Below are 22,220 nucleotides of genomic sequence, written 5' to 3' on the forward strand. Positions count from 1 at the left end.
GGGACAATCATCGTTATGTTTTTTAAAAAACTGTCCGGACACATCCTCCTGTGGCAAAGTCCACAGTTGGATTATAACCACAATCCACCTCCAGATGAGCAAATTTGTTGCTATGTAGTCGTCATCTGAATTACGCCACTAGTCCAGGTCATAATTAATATGGCAGCTAGATGGCATCTGTCACTCATACATAACTATAGGTCATTTGGGCAATTGATATAACGATCTAATGTGTCATTTTTCTTGGGAGGACAGTCTTTAATATTTTGTCTTACTGGGTCAGTTAGCATCATGTTGTGTCTCTGCCTGGATTTGTGTGTCAATATGTCTAAAACCCAAAGTACCCAAATGATTTGTGTTGAAGGAAAGTTCACATAACCCTGAGTGAAACCATTATAAGCAATGATATCTACACGGGGAAGAACATATTGTATAAAGATGAAACAGACTCTCCGCAAACCCTCTCAATGTCACTTTGACGTATAGTGACATGAAAATAAGCAGGTTAGAGGAGTGCTTTGGCAAGTGACTTACAAGTGATCATAAACCATTTAGTAATTTGCTCCCTCTTTACACTTGGCACCATCTCATATTTGAGGTGGAGGAAGAGGGTTTTTTAGCATTGCCACTCTTGTTGGGCACTTGAGTCAGACAAACTTTACAAAAGACAGCGGTTTCATGTGTATTTGACAACCTGAAACCATTCATTACACATAAGCACACATAGACATTTAAACATTTCAAGGACTGCAGGAAATGTACACCAGAGCACTATGTATCAAGAGCAAGTTGCCATGTTACTTTCAGCTCAGACTGACAAATTAACATTCATACCTACAAGCAATTAAGCATCTAATACACCTGACTTGCATGTCTTTCAGATGTGGGAGTAAACTGGAGTGAGTGGTAGAAACACTAACAAACAAACACAAAGAGACACAAAAACAGCCTGTGAGATACAGTGAACCACTGATGTGCTCTGAAACAAAAACCTGCTCCATACAACGGAGGCTGTTATGCAATGTTAGAGGATAAAAATCTAAATTTGCGCACCTGTTCTTGTCATGATCCGTTTTTCTTACACATACCGCCAGAACTCGTTCGAGGTCAAAGGTCAAACACGGTAGAGGCAGAGCGGAAATTATTTCAGACGATATATTCTCTTACATTACTTAAACGTAAGTTTCCATAACTTAATAATGACTTAACATACTTTTTTATTAAAATATATCAAACAGATAAAAGATTTGAATACATCACTATACTGTAGTTCTGACTATGTAATTAACTTTTGTGCAACCTTTCTTGCACTATATAAATCCTGTGTCAGACGGAAGACACATTTGGCTCATTCACTTCCTGTGTTATGGCCCACCACAGTGTTATACACAATGTTATAGAAATACAGCAACAAATGTACGCCTGATACAAATGTACTCCTTATAAGATAGATAGATGGATGGATAGATAGATAGACAGATAGATACTTGATTGATCCTTCACAGGAAATTGCTTGGTTTACAGCAGCTACATCCACACTTAAGACAGCCACACGTAACATCACATAGAAACACATCTCTAACTATCCAATGGAACAAAAACGAAAAAACATTATTTTATTCGTACAACATTTGGATATTTGTGTGTATACATATATATATATATATATATATATATATATATATATATATATATGTATATATATATACACACATATATACATATATATGTTTGTGTGTGTGTGTGTGTTTGTGTGTGCCTAATAAATAATAATAAAATACTATGTGTGCAATAAGTGCAATGAAATCTTATTCCTGACATACTCAACCATTATAAAAACTAACAACACTACAGATATGGTCATTTGCAAGTGTGTTTTTCATGTTTGTTGTACTTTGTGACATTTGGGCAACTTGTTATGCTGTAAGTATTATAACTTTGAGTCAAATAGTTTTAGTCTAAGATGTACATAAACTATTTCTATTGGCATTTAAAAAAAAATATTTTGAATGATACATTAGAAATAAGTAAGATTGATCATTTTCATGTAGAGCTACAATTACTCCAAATGTTTTAAAATCTTTTGGTAAAATAATCCTCCATGTTGAGAGTGCTGCCCTCTACATTTAACAATAAATCATTAAACTGCATGTCATTAAGACTAGCCAAACCTGAACTACTTGTTTTCAGGGAATACAAAAAAACCCTGCCAGCTTTAAATTCAAATGTGAATGGACACCCAGATCAACAAATAAATACAATTTTAGAGTAAAAATAAGAGGAGAAGCAGATGAGGAGTGAAATGAGCCAATGTTTAAGCGAGGTAAAAGCTTTGTTTTGCAGCAAATGTTTTTTATGGAGGAGGGGTTGGAGGAGGGGGGGGGGGGGGGGGGGGGAATCAAACTGATATTTAGCCCCTACTGGCTTTTTTTTTTCCTGCTTTTGTTTTATGCAAGGCTCTTTTTACCACATGGTAGTGACAGATTGTTTGAGCTGAAAGGAAAAGCCATTCGGAGCTAATTAAGCAGCCATTCCGGGCTCTATTCGCAGGCAGGAGGGAGAGTAGCACAGGCATTTGTCAGCGCCGTACCCAACGTGGGTTTAATTGACAGCCCGAGCTCCTGACTGACAGCTTCTCCCGAGTTCGGCCAATCACGAGCCGCGCATGAAGACAGCTCCAACACCATTGGATGGAAGGCGGGGAGAGCACCCACGTGGGGCCGGGCATGGTGAGCAACACGTGATAGGCTGATATATCCTCAAGCGTAGACGTGTTGCAGCCTACCTGGTGCTGCTGATAGGAAAGCTTGTAGATGCTTGAGGTTCTCGTTAGAAATAGGTCGATCAATTCAAGTCACTCAAAGGACACTCCGCTGTAAATTAAGCGGTATTCACATTTTCTACGAGCTCTTATTTATTCCTGGCATACTAGCAGTGTTTATTTCTTTTTGCTTGATACTGAATTGAGGGCAGAACGTGTTACAAAACATCAGACAAGCTTCACTTATAATTTCTCATAAAAAAGCACATACCACATGTACCTACTGCCGTTATTAAAATTATGAATTCAAGCTCTGGCTAGTGGGTTTATTTTTTCCTGTTTACACCAGAATAGTTTATTTAATTCAGCATATTTTTTTAATTATACAACTCACATTCATATACTGATCATCTAAACGTAAAACCATGGGGCTGAAATGCACGGATGTATAAATTATCACCTTTGTTTTGAACAAGTTGTTGAACGCACTGAATGTCACTTCAGATCCAAAATGGCGAACGTGTGAGGTCACATAGCGTCGGCCAATCAGAGGAACGTACTACTGGGGATGCCCACGTGGGGGACACATTTTCTGATTGGTCGACGTCGCTAAACTCCATCGGCGCACCTGATTGGTCTGCGCAGGGTTCTCTCTCTGCAGTCGGGTCCTCGTGTCAGTGCATAGTCTGTGTGTGGTACAGCGCGCGGCGGAGGAACTGGGCATACCCAACAGCAAGCTAGTGGTATATTTCACAACGGCAGACATTTTCACCAAATTAACCCGTTTTTCTCGCCATAAAAAATATCTCTGGACTTACTGGAAGATTCGTGTACTACTACTGGATCGTAGTATAGGCTTTTTTGAAGTTGTTCGCCGAGGGGTTTCCGACGTCCGACCGGGACGCAGAGACGCTCTCTGCCGCGGGATCACCGGAGGTTTTTTTTTCTTTTCTTTAAAGGACTCTCAAAGGGGGCAAAGTGAGGAGAAAAAAGCCGACTCTATCCTTCCTTGTTGAGGGTTTCAAAGTGAAGGATTTTACGCTTTGTGTCTGGATACTAAGATTTTGTTTACCTGTGCAAGAGGCGAGAGAGAGAGAGAGAGGAGGAATCTGTCGAGACAAAAGGTAAAAAGGGCGACATGAAGAGAGCCGCTAACAAGACGGGTGGTGGTGGTGGTGGTGGTGGCTTTATGGCAGCCGACTTTGAAAGCAGCAGCAGCAGCTCCTTGTTTTCTGATCTTTCCCGGACCACCAAAACAAAAACCCCCGTTGTGTTTGTGTGTTCTGTTTTTTCCTCTGTGGAAGACAACTCGTTAGATTTACGAGGAAAAACAAAGCACCATGTCACTGAGGTTTGATCAAAAGTATCAAGTTTGTTATTTATTTGATACGTCGGATCAAACGCTTCTTGTTTTTTTCCCTCTGTGTATTATCACAAATCAGGGCGACAGATTTTAGATTTTTTTGTTTGTTTTGACGAATAAATTCTCATTTCCAGGGAGCAGATTGTGGACCAGCCCCTTGTTAAGTTCATAAAGCTTTAATTCATGTTGATTTAAAAGGTACTGCTATATACGGTCGCTTTGCCGAGAAAGTGATCCAGCTCCTCAGTTTTGCCCCCCTTTTTCTGTTTGTTTAGGTTATACAAAGGAAGAAAAAAAAAAAGACCGACGAGGTGATAGATCCAATGGTCGGGGTCTGAGTGTGCTCCTCGCAGCCGCGCACAGGGCTTTGTCCGCCGCCATCCTGCGTGTACAGGGGAGGGGGTGGCGGTGATTTACCGCACCTTCACCGGGATTACGGAGAGAAAGAAAGAGAGAAAACACACCGAATTCCCTCGTGTAAAGGACTCGACATGTATCCACAAGGCCGGCATCCGGTAAGTAGCTTGTGTTTGTCACTATTTGTAAATTGATGCAAATGCACCGCCCTTCAAAGTGTAGCCTAATTAGCTCGTCAGAGTGGAGCTGCTGATCCACACCTTACTATTTATGGTCTGCATCGGTGCTGCTGAGCTCTTCACTCAGGCAGCAATAGACACTGTGAGAACCGTGTTTATTTTATTGGCAACAAGATCAGAGCTTTTTAGTACAACTCAGGGAAGCAGATCATCGCATCCTGCTGTAAACTGACTTAATTTCTCAGGGCGGTTTGTTATAGGTGCATTTATTGTCCCTTTTTTGTTGCGCAGCATGCACTGAAATCTCACAGCTGTGTGTATGATTTATTTATTTATTTTTATATCCCTCTCTCATTCATCACCCCCCCTGCCCACCCATGTATCATAACTTTTGAGGAAGGGATGAAGTGACCCGCCTCTGTCATTGCACAGTGTTGTTCAGTGAAAGTGGCTCTTTCCTCCACCACCAGTCAGGGCTCAGGGGAAATGTGAGGGCAGTTTACTGAGAAAGAGGAGTAGGAGGCGAGAGATGAGACTATTATCTGGGCTGTGATTGTGTTATTTACACCTGTGGTATCTCTCCAATTGTACTTTTTTTTTTCAGGCACCTCACCAACCAGGGCAGCCTGGCTTCAAATTCACTGTGGCAGAGTCTTGCGACAGGATCAAAGACGAATTTCAGTTCCTGCAGGCCCAGTACCACAGGTAATGACTAGTCTACTGTAAACAGCGCTGGCTTCCTGGAAAGAATAGGAAGGGGAAGCTGCCTCTGTTTTGTTCCATTTTTGTGGCTTCATGCACAAAGTCTATACTGATATAACAAACACACAAATATATCTGCTCTGAATTCATTGCTTTATTCAATTATGTATAAAATCTACAAATTAAGCATGGTTTTAATTTGCCTTCTCTCTTCCTCAAGTCTCAAAGTGGAGTACGACAAACTGGCCAATGAGAAGACAGAGATGCAGCGTCACTACGTCATGGTAAGAGGAGTCTTTGTAAAGCCGTGTTTTGATTTAATGCCGTATCCTCCCTTTAGCCTCAGGTGAACAGTCACAGGTGGTGCGGCCCCTGTGTTTTTGCAGAAGGCCGTGTTAAGCATTCGTCCCTGCTTGAAGTTGTTGACTCACGTCTGTGTTTTCATTGGATAAGGAGGCGCAGGGTGGGGGTCTGTGGAGGGCCAGTTGAAACTCTAGCAGGGGTCAAATGTCCAACTATTGATTGTGGGGTGTGACGACCCCCTCTATGGCTCTGGGGTCCTCTTTATGACTCTCCACCCCCACGTCCTAACACACCCGACATGACCCACTGGGGGTTAATGACTGGTCTGCTGCCTTTGTGCATGAATCAGAGGGCTTCCTATGTGTTTTTTCTTCTTCTTAACTCTCCAAGGGTGAACCGCAGGGTCATTCAGACACTTTTGACACACCCAGGGGTTTCTGACACATGGGGGACTTTGTGTGTTTTCCCTCAACCATAAAGATAATAGACTGCCTACTGAGGCTGAAATACATTCAAAATCTCATAACATAATCACATTGATGTGCAATGCAATTCACTTTACACAAGTTTCACTGTTAAGCTTCACGTCAGACAAAACCCTGCAGAAACTTAATTAGACTTAGTAGTGTGGCTAATTGGTAAATTAATTAATTGTTAATTAATCAGCAACGTTTTTGATAATTGATTAATCATTCAAGTAATTTTTTAGTCAAAAATGCCAAATGTTATGTGAAAAATTGCCATTTTTCTTTGTTTTCTGTGATCCTGAACTGAATAATTGTGGATTTTGGACTGTTGGTTAGACAAAACAGGAAATGTGAAAGGTGATACTTTGGGCTCTGGGAAAATGTGATGGAAACTTTCAGTTTTTTCTGTAAATCATTGATGAAAATCATAGATCTAACATCATAACAATATACTTCCATTACAAGTCAGTAACCAATTATATTCAACCCAGCTCAACTCTGTTGTGTGAACTGTGTTTCAACACTTTTACCTTTTATTGAAACCACATTAGAGCTGAGACAGATTCCTATCAAAGTGCTGCAAAGGGGTTAAGTGTGAAACTGTTTCAATTCTGCAATTAAATTATACTACATTCACTTCATTCTACCATTCCTTGTGATCAGAAAGAGACAAAGAAAAATGTGCGTCTGCAACAACAACCCAACTCAAAGGGTGTTTCTAAAGCAGGAGAGGCTTCATTGTGTACATGGAAAAAAAACAATCTTTATCTGACAATTGATTTAACTACAACCCCACGCTTAGTATATGTGTGTGCTTATCTTGTTTGTATATGAAAGGAATGACTTTATCCAAATGCAGCAGCAGCAGTGCGTTTGTTAAACATTATTTTCCCGGTTGGGAACCGCAGGGTGGTCGGAGCAGCTGTAATAAGTGGAAGATGTTTGCTGTGCGTTTGTTCAACAAGAAAAACTACTGAGCTTTAGTTTGAATCCATTTGTGGGCTCACAAGTTTTTGTCAATCAGCAGCAGACAATGTTGTTCTGAATAATAGTATTGGCTTTTCTCGTTGGTTTTTGAAGCCACAGGCAGTGTTTGTGCTACTGGCAGTGCCCAATAAAAGTTACTGGGAACAGTAGCCAATCATTTGTCTGCTGTGGTCACAAAAAGCACACAAAGTTGTCAGCCTCTGGTAAATGTCTGTGTTTTTTTTAATGGTCCTTGTCTGTGCTGTTGCAACATATATTCATCTTATCTTTTAGTGTTTGGGTGCTTAAGAGGTCTGACAAAACTTTCATACCTTTTTAACAAAACAAAAACTTTCTGATCCTCAGTACAGAAAAGTAAAAACAAAGTTTCCTGGAAATCCTGTTTTTAAGAACCCACATCTGGGATCTTGTCTTGGTTTTAGCAGCCTTTGTTATGTATTCATGCTTTCCCATCTCTTCTTCTTTTCAGTACTATGAGATGTCCTATGGGCTCAACATTGAGATGCACAAACAGGTATGTAGCCATATCAGAGATGGTCTGTGTAAAGACAAAACAATGTTGGTTTTTCACCCTGAAAATGCTGACAGGCTAAACAACACGAAGGGCACGCTGCCTGATGGGGGATGGTTTGATAAGATTAAAGTGAAGTATTTGGCAGACAGTCAGAGGATGTGTTTTTGTGTGGTTTGTCCTTCTGAGTGTGTGTGTGTATGCGTTGTACTATTGTGTGTATGTGAATGCACATGTCAGGAGTGGAGTCGGCCTCCCCGGTGCCAGCCGCACTAAAAGCTCATTAGTTCAGCTGCCACCCAGCACCGGACATCGTGCTGCAGTGGAAAGACTATTATGGAAGAACAGGTCAAAAATAAACCTGCAGTTTCATAAACGCCTCTTAAGGAGCTGTTTCAGTAAAGTTACGGCATAGAAGCAGGTTGTTCTTTGAACTGGTGTGCTGGTTGTGGGTTTGGTTCCACCTGCTGTGTGCAGAGGTTTTTGGTTGGCAGGGTGGTGAAGTTTTTCTGAAAGCCATCCTTCAACCTGAAGTCTTAGTTAACGTAAAACCCCTGCAGCACCCAGAATGCACCCTGTCGAAGTGTCCTCAAGCAAGACACTAAAGACTTACTTCTTTACATCGTAATATCTTGCAGCGCCCTTGGATTCAGTGTGTTTTGTATTATGTGATTAGCTGATTGACAGAAAATCCATCACCAACTATTCTAATCATCAATTACTTGTTAGGCTCAATATTCTGTGGTTCAAGCTTCCCAAATTTGAAGATTTGCTGTTTTATACTACTTTAAATCATGCATATATTTGGGTTTTTCCCACTAAGTCAGACCTAAAAACATTTGAAGTCTTATCTTGAGCTTTTGGAATTAATATTTTCTGAGTTTTTATAGACTAATAATTGGTTAATTGAAAGTATAATGGACAGATTAATAGTCGTTAGTTGCAGCGCTTGTTCTGTAGATCTATTCAACAATTAAACCATAGTGTCACAAAATGGCGTACAGCTCCTTTCATCACTGTGTAGGTGTGTCCACAGAGTGCTGACTGTGTGTGTGTGTGTGGTTCGGTGAAGGCGTTTGCTGATCTCACGCCTGCTGCTGTTCATACATACTGCAGTGTCCTTAAAATACAAGACATTACCCCGCAATGAAAGCCAAGATTACACCTGTAACAGCTGTACATACTTCAAGACAAATCTATTCAGCTTAAGATTATTTAGTCAGCTGTGTGAAATCTACATATTTTTCAACAGAAATCAGTGTAATCTTTTATTCTTTTGACTTCTGTGGCTCTTCTTTATCTTTCAGCACTTAAATTTCCCTTTTCGCTGATTCCATCCTGCCTTCTGTGTTTCCCCTCAGTCACCTTTGCCTCCTCAATTCTCCTTTTTTTCACCTCCTCCTCTGTGCCCTTATGTCTTTTCATCGCTGCCCCCCCATCCTCCTCCTCCTCCCCCTCTGTCTGCCCCGCCAGCCCAATGATGTGATGTGAACGATGGCCCTTGTGTCATTAGCTGTGTGATATGATGTATGAGAGTGGGAGTCTGTCAGAGAGGGAGAAGGAGAGACACAGAGACAGAGAGAGTGAGAGATGGGGTGGAGGCTCCGTGGCCCTCAGATCTGGAAGGTTAATGGCATCAGTGGGAGGGTAGCCCAGTTGGAACAGCAGCACACCGCACAATTCATCAGGCGTTTTTTTTTTTTGTAGGGGTGTGTGTGTGTGTGCACGTGCGGTAACTAGGTGTTTTCTGTTTATCAAGGAGCGAGGAGCAGCCCCACACACTCTCCCCATTCTCGAGTGTTTTCTGTCAGGCACTTATCACCAACAAGGAGGTTGAAGCGATGCAGGGTGGGGGGTGGAGCTGGTTTTTATGGGTGTACGCTGGTGGCAGTGGACAAAACAAGAGGGGCGGGGAGGGATGGAGGGTGGGGGTCTTGGAGACAGGAAAGGAGCGAGAGGCTTCAGGATAAATGGGTTAATCGACTGATCCTCTCCTGTGCATCTCCTTTGTTTATCAATAAGCCCCGCGGAGTCGACGGAGCGCTCTGAATAATGCATGATTCCTGCCACCTCCCTTCTCCTTCCTTCTTTCTCTCCTCCCGTCTCCCGTCCCCGGTGAGCGAGTGTTTGTGATGACATCAGCGAGAGGTAAACAGAGAGCCCTTAGCTTGTGTCCCTGTTATTGGTAGGAAAAGCAGGGAGGAGGTTGGATTATTAGAGGCAGGCAGACATATTAGTTTACTTGAAGATTTACTGCCACGTGTGGGAAAAAAAAGACACGATGAACTCCTTTTTTGTGTCGTTATCACAACAAAGCTGGATTGAAAAGCACATACACACTCGCACACACACGTGGTTATAAATAAACACTCCTATCCCTGACACGGTAACACCGGTCGTAACTTTACACACGAGTTCCAACAGATACACTGCCCCCCCCCCCCCCCCCCCCCCCCCTCCTCAGATGAGCCAAATGGTTACTAGTGAAGGGATCTGTGTGGCTGCTGGGGGGTAATTTGTTTTGACAGTGTCTCTTATGATGGCAAAAAGTGCAGGATGGTGGTAATCACCCTCGCTTGCTGTCAATAAGTGATTTTAATTAGCACAGCTCATTAGGCTGCCGCAGCAACGTGCCCCTACTGACTTTGTGGTGGGGGTTGTTTTTGTTTTTTTCCAGTACCTCTGTTCTCTGTTGTGGTCGCTGTTTATCTATTCTCGTATGCCCGCCTTCGTTTTGATTTCAGCTCCCCTTTTTGTGGTAAATTAAAAGCAATGGGAACGTGAGGAGATAAAAGGGGGGGGGGGGGGGTCATCAACAATTCACCATTACATTTGTACGCTCACTTTTGTTGCACCTCTTTAGGTAGCCATTTTGTGTTAGCAGTTGTGTCCATGTGTCCGTTTCCTCACTTGATGAATGAATGAGGGAAACAGAGAAAGTGCCTTATCAAGGAGAGTCATGTCCGTTTCCTGGATGGAGGAAGAGGGTGAAAGGAGGAGCAGAGGCAGGCAGGGAGAAAAAGAGAGCTTGTGCAAATGAATAATTTATACAGGATTCCTGGAATTGTTTGCCAAGGTGATGATGGCCGACCTGTCTGTAAGCCAAAACAAACTGACTACGAGAACACACACTCACTCTCTCTCAAGGGAGGTTGACGAGGTTACTGGAGGCTGTGAGACATGCTTATTTTGATAGCCAGGCAAGAAGGGCTGGTAGAACAGTGTTACACAATTAGCGTCTGGGTGTGTGTGTGTTTGTGTGTGTGTGTACTCAACCGGCTGATGATGATTTTATGTCACTGTTGATGTGGTGAAATAGAAATCTTCAGAATGAGAGCCATGAAAAAAAGTGTCTAACTATAAGGTAATCAGATGTAATCTGTCAGAAAACCGCCCATATGCTCCCCTGTAGAAAGGATGTCACTTCAGTTTTGTGTGTATGAGCTGAAAATAGACTGACATGCACATGCAAAATATTCTTCATGCATTTGTAATGAACAAGATACCTCTAAGTGCCTCTTTCTTCCTTTGCTCTGGCTGAGAAGATAATTCCTAAACAGCCATCTCTGCCCCCCTCCAACACCACCACCACCCCACCCCCCACACCCCCCACATCATATGCCACTTGTTTTCTGCGCCAATTGAATCCTCGTCAGAGACTCTGCTCTCCACTTGGGGGCTAATGCCTGGAGCGACAAACAGCCAAATGGCTTTCAACGCACCATTGACAGAGGGATGCAATGGAGAGAGAGCCTCTCCAAGCTCTGGTGCTACTAGACAACCCTGAGTACCTGTAATTGTGGAGCTGCAGTGAAAAGCTTCTGCTGGCTCAAAGGCTTCTGTTTTCAGTGGCTTTAAGTGACAATAAACTCTTTCCAGTGCCTGTCTCTGCTGCTAAAAGCACTGTGGAAAATAGTGGCTCCGAAGTAAAGTGGAAGTCATTTAAGAGTGCCGCAACTCATCAGATGTGATGTGTTATCAGTGTTTTTTTCCCCTCCCGTCAAAAATGGCTGTCAAAAGTCATGTAAATAAGGCTTATGCCCATTTACCCTCCTTAACAAGTGTGAACTCTGTCTGAACACAGTGGTACGACTAGATTTGAGAAGGAAGGACAAGATGTAGCTGCTCCGTTGAGGGTTTCACAGCATACTTCTCGTGAGGTTGACGTACAACTCATGTTTGCCGTCATGTTCTTTTTAAACTGTTGCTGCGATACGACAAAATAAATGGCTGCAGAGTTGCAATAATTAGGTCAAAGAAGAAAAACAAGAATGTATACGAGGGAAATCAGCTCCATTGTTTCATTTCCTGGCACCGAATCAATCTTTTAACTCTGGGGTAAAGTTTTAAAGGAAACTAGGTGGTTCGGGAACATTTGACCTTAAAAAACCCTAAACGCAACTCGGCTCTGCAAACACCTGGCGTTCCTACTCTCAAATACTGCCGAGGTAAACCTGTGTTTTTTCGGCACAGCGCACCAAACAGTCCATTACTAATAACAAAGTGCAACCTGAATTCCAGGGATGTTTTTTGGCTTCAGATGACGACTGTGGAGTTGTGATTTGCTAGGAACAAATGGATGGCTTTCATTGTGACTCAGTTTGTGGTGAGGGTTTTGTAATGTTGTTGCTCTAATAGTCGAGTGTATCAGCATACCGCTGTTTCCTACACGCCCCATGTTGCTCCCCTTGCAGCCATTTCCAGAGAAGTGGTGTGATACTGAAACACTCTAATCCTACTGTGTGTCATTGTATCCAGCCCCCGCTAATGATGATGGTTTATGAGTCTCCAAAGAGCTACCTCCCTCCCTCTCCCTCCTCTCTCCATCTCTCTCTCTGTTTCTATGTCAGCCCCCCAGTGCAGCCCCCTCCTCGCCAACCCACTCCCAGTTATCCCTCATTAATTTCCCGTGCCGATCAGATCGACAGGCCGAAAATTCAATTTAATGACCTGCCTCTGTGCTGCGCCTAATATGATTTTACAGGCTGTTCTGGTCAGGGCCTCAGCCCAATTTACATAACGATCAGCCCTGCCAGATAGCGTTGCCCCAGCAACAGAAGGGGGGGGGGGTGAGAGAGGAAGAGGAGGAAGGAGGGAGGGCACAGAGGAGAGCAGTGGAGATTAGCAGGGAGGGGTACGAAGAAGTGTTGGGAGGAGGAAGAGGAGGCTGGATGGAGAGAGAAAGCACAGAGCGCCTAAGGTCAGACAGAGGTTTGTGAGATAATTCCTGACAGGCCAGCAAAGGTCTGCCCCCTCCTCTTTCCTGCCCGCCCCCACCTCCAAAATGAAAACCAAGGGTTGGGCAAAAGGCTAGTGGCACCCCCCCCCTTTTCACAGTCAAACAAGGTTAAGGGATAAAATGAGTGGAATGCAGCAGCGTATAAAACGGCGGGAAAGACCCCTTCACCCCACACACACCTGCTGAGCCTCCACCCCGAATGTCTCAGAATCAATTAGTTCACCTCCCCCGGTTCAGTCAAACCACATTACAGTAGTGTCAAATCACTTCACCATTCATCACCCCCTCACACCCACCCCCACCCCTTCCCCTTTATTCTGCTTTTTACTTTTGTCTCCCCTTCTTCATCTTTTTCCTCCCCCCTCCCCCCCTTCCTCTCTCTCTCTCTCTCTCTTTCTGGAAAGTACAGATTTTTAAAAAAGGAAATGGGTTTAGACAGAATGTCTTGGGACATTCAAATGCGGTAGGCGGGCAGCGCAGCATATCCATTTGTCCAAATGCAGCGCTGTAAAGTGCTCTATGTGCATGGAGCCGTGCAGTATCGTCTTACTCTGCCAGCTAATATTCTGTGGTCGATACCAAAGATGCCTCTGATAGATAGGGCCAGAGAGTTAACCTGTCTGCTTCAGCGTGCCCCACCCCCCTCTCTATGGGCCATAATTATGAAGTATGGACCTCATTAGGGTCTCTCCAGCCAGATGGCATTAGCATATTTCAGCCTCCTAATGAAATAAGGCCTGAGTCTAATGGAGGCAAGAGAGAGTGGGAAGTAAATTTGTTCTGAGGCGGTCCCAATTTAGTTAAGAAATACATGGTCTCTCCAGTCGGATGCTGCATAAATACATTTTGTTTTATAGGTAGTTTAGCTGCTTAATTCTAGCGTTGTCTGTGGCACGTAGCTCATCCCCCCCAAAAAAATGTAATTCTAACATTTTTCTCTCTCCTCTTCTCCTGCAGACTGAGATCGCCAAACGTCTCAATGCAATCCTGGCTCAGATCATGCCATTCTTGTCACAAGAGGTGAGTGTCACCCCGGCTCACAGCGTCTAGAGAATGAGAATTAGACTCATTTTATTCACCTGGTAACTGTATGGGACGTTGTTAGGGGAGGCTTTTGTGCAGACACCCAGGATCAAAGCCTCTCATGTAGTTAAAAGGATGTAAACTCTAAGATGTTTTGCTAATCATCGGTCTTGTAAACAATAATCAATTAGTCCTAAAACGATTATGAAACTGACACGAGCAGTTAACACAAAGCTGAATTATGTATATGACTCCTAATTTAAATTGAGCACAAGTAAATATTTTGCATCTATCGCCTCTCAGAGTTGTTTCTCGTGCTCCTTCGTTGTTCGACAAACAGCCAAACAGAAATATATACACGACCGAAAGGGAAGCAGTACACTTAAAACAAAGCCCAGTCAATTCTTGTATCAATAAAAACGGCTTCAGGGTGGAAAATACCTTCACTAAGCAGACAAATAAATGTGTTGCCTTAACTACAACAGAATTCAAATTCACTAGTTTCCATTCAGTCTGAACATCAACTGAAATGCCTTTGCTGTATGTAAACCGGTGTAGATAAACCGTCACTACAGGAGGGTATATTTGCTTTTTCAGTCCTCTGTTATAAATTCTTTTTCCATCAGGAATATAATCTTTGTGTTTTTTGTGTCCTGCAGCATCAACAGCAGGTGGCTCAGGCTGTTGAACGGGCCAAACAGGTGACAATGACTGAGCTGAATGCTATCATCGGGGTACGTGGACTTCCCAATCTGCCTCTCACTGTGTGTATACCCCCTCTTCTTTCTTCATTTGACCCAAAGTCAGGGGCAAACCTGCATGCACAGACGAGGACCGGCACTCACACACGCACACAGGCATAAGTTTAAGCTGTTCAAGCGTACTGCATTACTCAGGTTTATTTCACCTTCATGCGCTTCAGCTGAAGTGTTGCATGTCGGGGATAACCGGGGAAAGGGCAATAGATTCAGGAGGAAAATGAGGGTTAAAAGAGAAAAAGAACAGTGTGGTGTATTATTCTGCAACCACTTTCTTCCTCCTGTCTGCGGCATTTGAACATTCAGACTGCATACGAACGAGCAGCGCTGTGTCCTCCTCCACGCGTGCAGGCATGCCCCTGTCTCCAGTGGTTTTTATTTGAGTTTACAATGTTTGCAATGTGCTGTCATATTGTTCACTGGTGTAATTTCTCTGATTGTTGGTTAACCATGACCTATCAGCACGCAGGGCGCAGCTCCTAATAGCAGCTCTGCCCTGATTAGCTCGTCTTAGTCAGAATCAAAGAACATCTGATACACAGTAACACAGTCCAGACAGAGATCAGATCATGGTGTTTCTCAGATTTCACTTTGGCTGGTTTTTAATTAGATAAAACGTTTTAGCCAACAGGCTTGCCCCCACCTCTGACCCAATAGTAGAAGGATTTAGGGCGGTCAGGTTAGGACACACATTGAGATTGCAACAGAGATTAGATCACAGTGCAGAGTACAGTACAGATACTGAGCCTCTCTAAGATGTTTGGATAAAAGGTGTTTGCTTTTAAGTATGTTTTTAGGTCAGATTTTCACCCCTATAATAACATTTTCCTCAATTCAATTGAGGGCATCTGCAGCACTTTCAAAATCAGTAATTGGCCTTTTAATAGTTGCAACGACCCTAAAAACACAATTTCTTTTCTGGTCAAATAGACTGTTTAGTGATTTGGTCTGCCATCTGCTTTTATTTAAAAACTAGCAGCATTTTAATAGCCAGCTTGGACCCAGATGGATAACTGACCCTTTTGATTAGCCCTCTGTAGCAGAGGTTAGTCAGCGGTTAGCTAGTCCCAGTGGTAGGGGGTCAACTCTAATGAGAGACGGATATCGAAATTCGATTAAAGTAAATGAGCCAGGAGCACAACCCCCAGTTTTCAAGGTAATTACTTCCTATTTCCTCTTTTTCTCTAAAAAAACAGCTCACAGAGACTGTCCACAACAGGAATGACCCTTTTTTCATTAAGGGTGGGCAGGGCCAGACAGAACACACACACGCGGAGGAAAACAGACCTTAATTATTTGAGTGCAGCAATGGCAGGTGATCAATCTCCCCACAGTGTGAGTGAGGCCGCTTCAGAGTGACGATGGTTCAGAGACCATCAGGCTCCGTCAGCCTTCTTATAACAGTTAGATCAGGAGATAGATTTGAGTGTAGACACACACACACACACACACACACACACACACACACACACACACACACACACACACACACACACACACACACACACACACACACAGTTGTTTGAAAAGTAATCACCAACTATTGTGATAAGTTATTAAGCAAAAAAAAAAGCCAAAACAAGTCCTGAATCAGCCTCTCAAAACAAAGAGTTTGGTGTTTTATATTGGATTAATCTTTGAGTATCGGACTGTTGGTTGAACTAAGCACTATAAAGATGTCAGCATTGAACAGTATTGTGTGAAACATTACAAAATGAATGTAACACAGTCATGAAAACCTGTAAATGGGGTTAGAGGTGAGAAAATGTTGAGATACTCTTCTAAGAAATCTAGCAGTGAGTATGATGATGCTATTTATAGACATTTACACATTTTCATTAGAGCTGAAAGAATGAAATCATCAGTTGATCGACATAAAATGAGTCTACATTATCTTTTTATAATTACGATTGTTTTCCCCAAGCAAAAGGGCAAATATTATCTGGTTCCAGCCTGTCAAATGAAATGTTGTTTTTCTGTGTTAAAATTAATGAAAAATGTCACTTGGGCCTTTTCAAAACCTGTGATAGACAGTAAATAATCATTCATTGCAAACTCTGTTGCTAAAATATGTATTTATTTCATAGGGACAGATATAGTGTATATAGACAAACTGAGAACAGCTGTCCTATGAAAGTATTAAGAGTTCATAGTGGATACTAATTTGCAACAGCTCTCCTTAGAAAAGGTAAAAAGAAAGTTGAGTACAGGGAGATATAATAAAACACACATTTAGTTGTAACATAGCTACAGGAAACTACACTTGATTACAAGTTTGTTGCTAAATTAACCAGAAATTTGGTAACTCTTTAAAAAGTTGTGAAATTTGCAGCAAATTTCAAACTTTACAGCTGCCACTTTAAGCTACTCTGGTGGATCTGCTGCAGCTATTTAGTCTCTTGATGTATTTGCAGAAAGGTTGAGGAGAAAGTCCATTTATTACCTAAACCCAAGAGGCTTGAACTGTGAAGGTGACTGTTCTGCATTAGGTTTTGACCAGAGGGGACATATGATTGAGTTTGATTTTAAACATGTCAGAGGTGCTGTCTCATTTCCATGCTCCCATCATTTCACTGATATGAATATGAGCAAGATTGTAATTAGATAATCGTTAACGAGCCAGTTACAGGTGGTGCGCCGTTTATCACTGCCTTTATGTAAATGTGAAGGCTAATCTGTGAAGCGTAAACTTTTACTGCGCCTGCTTTTGTCTTTGCAAAACTCTTCTCTGAAAGCTTTACATGCTTTGTTTGTTTTATTCAGAAGGTCCTAGATCGAGTGTCTGAGCTATTTTTTTGTCCACAGTGACACATTGTTGGCTTTTTAGCTGATAGTCATGGGCTACAAGTATTTCATGTTTGAGGTTTTGTACATGGAGCTATCATGTTTGCTGTTGTTGTTGCACTCTATAACATCATTTAAGTTTTTTTTTATTATTTAATAAAATAAGATACTAGCCTGAGATCACTATCTTAAAGAGAGGATGTATCATGCATATGTTTGTATTTTGGGGCTTTACTGGAATATCTTTGCATGAATTACAGTTTTTAAAAAAAGTCCTGATTTATCTCATACTGGCCCCTCAGTTCAGCCTCTGTCTGAAACAGGCCGTTTGAGCTCCTGTTGCTTTAAGGACCTCCTCTGTTCTGATTGGTCAGCTTCAGGAAGCTCTGAAGGCAAAGTCAGTATATCATCTCATGAAAGTCGTTATTGTGATGTCTGTTGCTGGTATCATTTTATATTTGTTTAGCTTAGGTTTTAGAACTTTTATCATGTTTAATATCCAGCATCATAACAGTATAAAAACAGCAGAAAGTCACAAAAAGCCCGATATATTCCATTTAACAATAGACACACTGGTTGATGAAGCTTTCATAGTGTCATTATTCTTTTGTTCATGAGTCTTCTTGCTGGTGTCTTGTATGAGTGTCTACCTGAATCATGTCTTTTTGTCTCCTTTTGACCCAGCAGCAGCAGCAGCCGCCTCATAGTGTCTATCCAGCCTTCATGGTTAGTGTTCAGGGAGAGTTGTGGTTTTTGAAGTGTTCTTTATAAATTGTTTGTTGCCCGTCTAACACGTCTTTGTGATAGGAGATGATGCCTGCCAGAGACAAAGCACGACTTGGGTTGTGTGTGTGTGTGTGTGTGTGTGTTTGGATATTTTTGGCATCTTGTCCTTTGTCTGCTTTACTCAGGTGTCTCAGATTTGCTCAGAGATCAGGCGACATCGAGTGAAACCAGACGGCAATTTGAAAGCACTTTAATTCTTTATCTGACGACTAACCTCAAATGCGTTTATACTGTGAGTCTCTACTGTTCGAATACCGAAATCAATCAAGTTATTTTTTTATTTTTTAGCGTTGGGTGTAGTTTAATCTTTAGTGCGACAACTGCAGAAGATATGACGAGCTACAGAAGCTGTTGTAGAGCAGTGGATAAGTAGGTAATGTGGCGATCATTGTCAGACTTATTAAGCCAGTCTGCCAGCTGGTTTGTGCTGGTACTGTTGATGCTTGTTCCACCTGACAGTACTGTTCTGCAGGGAGTCAGCTTCGCCTAGTTAACTTTAATTGCCTGTTTCCTGTGGAAGTTGCCTGAGCTGTGGCGGCATTTACACATAATGAAAAAAGATAAGTGTGAAAGGAAGCCAGCTCTTTACCCATGAATATTGAATTGGAAGCAATTTATTTTCTGAATTTTTTTCTCTCTTTCTCTCTCTGCCCCTCCTCCACCCTCTCCTCCCTTTCCTCACTCCTCTCCTCAGCCATAGCTCGCTAATGAGGCTTCTTGATAATGATCCCTGCACGCTTTTCCTCATTAGGCACACTCAATAGGGACGTCCCTGCCCGAATCCCTCGCTCACTCTCTTTCATTCTCTTGTTATTTTCTGATTCTGCCTCTCCCTCCTTTTTCTTGTTCTGGCTTCCTCCTTCTTTTTCTCTTTTGCTCGCTTTTTCCTTTTTTCCTCAACAAATAGGCTGCTCTGCACACCAGCACAATATCGATTAACAATGCCGCCCTTCAGTTGCTTCTATCCATTGTACGGTTCCAGGTCCAGCTCGACATAATAAGCCGACTGAATAATGGCCAGCTGCTAAATAAACCTTTTAATGTGGTGAGCCACTAGATATACCCTCATCTGTTTCTCCATTTTATGTAATGAATGTATGGAGGAGGTTATTGAAGTTCTATCTAGCAAGCAGAATAGCAATCATGTTTTTTTTTTTTTTTGGAGAGGCAGTTGATGGATGTGCTAAGTGTTATTTAACCTTGTTTTAAAGCACTTGCTTCCCTCTTGCCTGAGTGGCTATTTAACTCCTGTCTATCTACTCACTGCTCTCTGACTGCCTCTCTCATACAGACGTCCACGGCCTCTTGGGAGGTGTGTGTGTGTGTCTGTGTGTGTCTGTGCTTAACAGCATTTTTAGTGAAGGAGTCGGCATGCTTGCTTGGTTTTCCCAGAGTGCTGAAAGGTTTTGAGGTTTTCAAGTGTAGGCCGATTGATTTTTAACTATCCCAACTATGATTGAAGCACAGTGGTTTGGGAGGGAGCAAAAAAAAACCCCAACCCCAAAAACGCCTGGTTTCATTTCTGATGACCAAAGCGAAGGTGTTGTTGAGTCAGCTATGGTTGTCACACGAAGGTCACACACTATAAATAAGAAACGATAAGCATATTTGTTAAGCAAATGTGATAAGTGCATAGTCTGCTTAGCAGTGTTGTAATAAGTAAAGAGTATGACATAAAAAAACACCATGTCTGTTGTGTAAGCCTGAAGGTAGTGACTGTCAGAATGTTAAATAACTTTTTGCTTCAGAGACACAACTTTGTATCTTTTTTATAGCAGTATATTTTAGTAGAAGAGCGCCTTCCTGTCAAAAATGAACTTATAAGTTTGATAATTGATCAACTGTTGAAGTAATTTATTGTACTCTGTCTAACATTTTCTGCTTCCAGCTTGTAAAATGTGAGGGTTTACTGCTTTTCACTGTTTTATATAAATGTAAATTTGATGTCTTTGTTTTGGGGTTTTGATTGTAAGAAACATGTAAACGGAAGATTTCACTTTGTGTTCTTGGAAATTGAGACAGGGATTTTTCGCCATTTTCTGACAAGTATTTTACAAACATAAAATAATTATAATAATGTATAGATGAATTAAAAAGGGAAATAACCATTAGTTGCAGATGTACATTGCAGTACTGTCTTAGCACCCTTATTAAAAACACTAGCAGATAAATCTGATGGAATGTTTTCAAAGGGTGACATATTGCTGTCTCATGAAGCAATCCCTTATATTTGGCTTAATAATGCATAACTAAATGCTTAAGACACAAATACAACAAAGAAATATGAACACAGAGGTGTTTGTGAATGAATATATGATATTGTTTGTTATCCAGCATTTTAAGGATGCACTGTACATCTGCAGCAGTGAGCAGAATTTCTTTCCCCCCTCAGACAGTGAATAAGCTGGATCAGCTTGTTGGCAGTCACTGTCAGCGTGCTATTATGCATAAACGGTTTGGCCTTGAACTAAATGTTGTTGTAAGCCAGCTCTAATGCACAAGTAGAGTGTGGTCATTCATGGTTTCACTTCCCAGCCGACCCACTTGTCCTCTGTCTTGTCTCCTGTCTCTCTACGTTTGTTTACAGCAGCAGCAGCTCCAGGCCCAGCACCTCTCCCACGCAGCCCACGGCCCCCCTGTCCAGCTGCCCCCGCATCCCTCAGGCCTGCAGCCGCCCGGCATCCCCCCTGTGACGGGTGCTGGCTCTGGCCTGCTGGCGCTTGGTGCTCTTGGCAGCCAGGCCCACCTGCCTGTGAAGGATGAGAAGAACCACCACGACCTGGAGCACCGTGGTGAGGAGCACTGCCTGCCACACACACACTGTCCTCAGGATTTTAGTGTGGTTTTACGATCGTACCCGCCAAAAACAGCTTTTGCCAGCCAAATACATTCATAATATAAACATAACACTGCACGTCTGTAATACAAGTGTTTATGTACACAATTACTGTGTGAGGTTGTAGTTTCTTAACCTTTGCCATAATACGTTTTGACATGTGAAAATAAAAGTGTAGTTCATACCCACATTAGGAAGCAGAAAGGAAAGAGTTTAGAGGAGTTAACACACTAATGCTTATGTGGAGGAAAACATTTGAAAGCACTGTATAGGGCTTAGAGAAGAACATAAAATGGCCATAAAAAATTTAACCTGGTCTAGATGTTGGTTGCAGATCAGTCATGATCAGAAATGCATGTGGTAAAGTTGGTCTAATTAAAAAATTAAAACCACTTTCTTACATTGCCCTTCATAAAGGATTTGTAAGTTGCCACTAATGACTATCAATGGTTAATAAATCATTTACTAATGGTCCATAGATCAGTTATAAGCCAATAATACAAGCAACTGGCAGGTTATTAAAAATAATCATTCTCAATCAATCTTTATTTATCACAGCAGAAGTTATCTCAAGGCAGTTTTCACATAGAGCAGGTATAGTCCATACATTTAATTTAAAGAGACACAACATTCTCCCATGAGCAAACAATTGGCGACAGCAGTGAGGAAAAACTCCCCTTTCATGGGAAGAAACCTCAACCAGAAATACAAGTTTCTCACTTTCAAATAAGCCAAAAGGAGAAGTATTTTTTTTTTAAAAAGGCTAATAAGTTGGTGAACTTGAACAGTTGTAATGCATCAAATCTGAAGTAAAGTCAGTATTCAAACTGTTTATCTGAGAGTCTCTCTGATGAACTTGAGAACTAAAAAGATACTGGGGGAGGATAAACACCAGCCAGAGATTTTTCACAAGCTGGCAACACAAAAGTTGTCCTCAGTAATGGTTTATAACTGAACTATAGCGTAAATGATTTGTTAACTCTTAATTAAGCCATTAATAGCTTTTTATAAACCCTGTATAAATGGCGCCATATTAGAAAGTGGCACCAAGAGTATTTATGCAGAGTTTCGTACATGATAGTATTATTTTAGCTGAATAATAATTCTATTACTGTTATCTGATTGGAGGGCTGAGTCGCACTCATACTAATTTGTGTTTTGGTT

At 42.0% G+C, this 22,220-nt stretch overlaps 1 protein-coding gene across 7 annotated transcripts in view; it reads left to right on the forward strand.

Moving 5' to 3' along the window:
- The first annotated feature begins 3,462 nt into the window (after positions 1 to 3,462).
- Positions 3,463 to 22,220, forward strand: part of tle3b (TLE family member 3, transcriptional corepressor b) — a 31,518-nt gene continuing 12,760 nt past the window's right edge. Inside the window, exons 1-9 of one of the 7 annotated variants that reach the window (XM_062425002.1) lie at positions 3,463 to 3,885; positions 4,400 to 4,639; positions 5,265 to 5,365; positions 5,583 to 5,646; positions 7,589 to 7,633; positions 13,827 to 13,889; positions 14,552 to 14,656; positions 18,122 to 18,160; positions 20,808 to 21,012. In XM_062425002.1, the coding sequence (XP_062280986.1) occupies positions 4,616 to 4,639; positions 5,265 to 5,365; positions 5,583 to 5,646; positions 7,589 to 7,633; positions 13,827 to 13,889; positions 14,552 to 14,656; positions 18,122 to 18,160; positions 20,808 to 21,012 (646 nt within the window). In that variant the 5' untranslated portion in view covers positions 3,463 to 3,885; positions 4,400 to 4,615. The remainder of the gene's footprint in view (positions 3,886 to 4,399; positions 4,640 to 5,264; positions 5,366 to 5,582; positions 5,647 to 7,588; positions 7,634 to 13,826; positions 13,890 to 14,551; positions 14,657 to 18,121; positions 18,161 to 20,807; positions 21,013 to 22,220) is intronic. The other 6 variants (XM_062424977.1, XM_062424984.1, XM_062424993.1 and 3 more) reach the window with 6 other exon arrangements.

Source organism: Scomber scombrus, chromosome 1 (assembly GCF_963691925.1).
Source record: "Scomber scombrus chromosome 1, fScoSco1.1, whole genome shotgun sequence".
In the NCBI taxonomy this organism is placed as follows: Eukaryota; Metazoa; Chordata; class Actinopteri; order Scombriformes; family Scombridae; genus Scomber; species Scomber scombrus.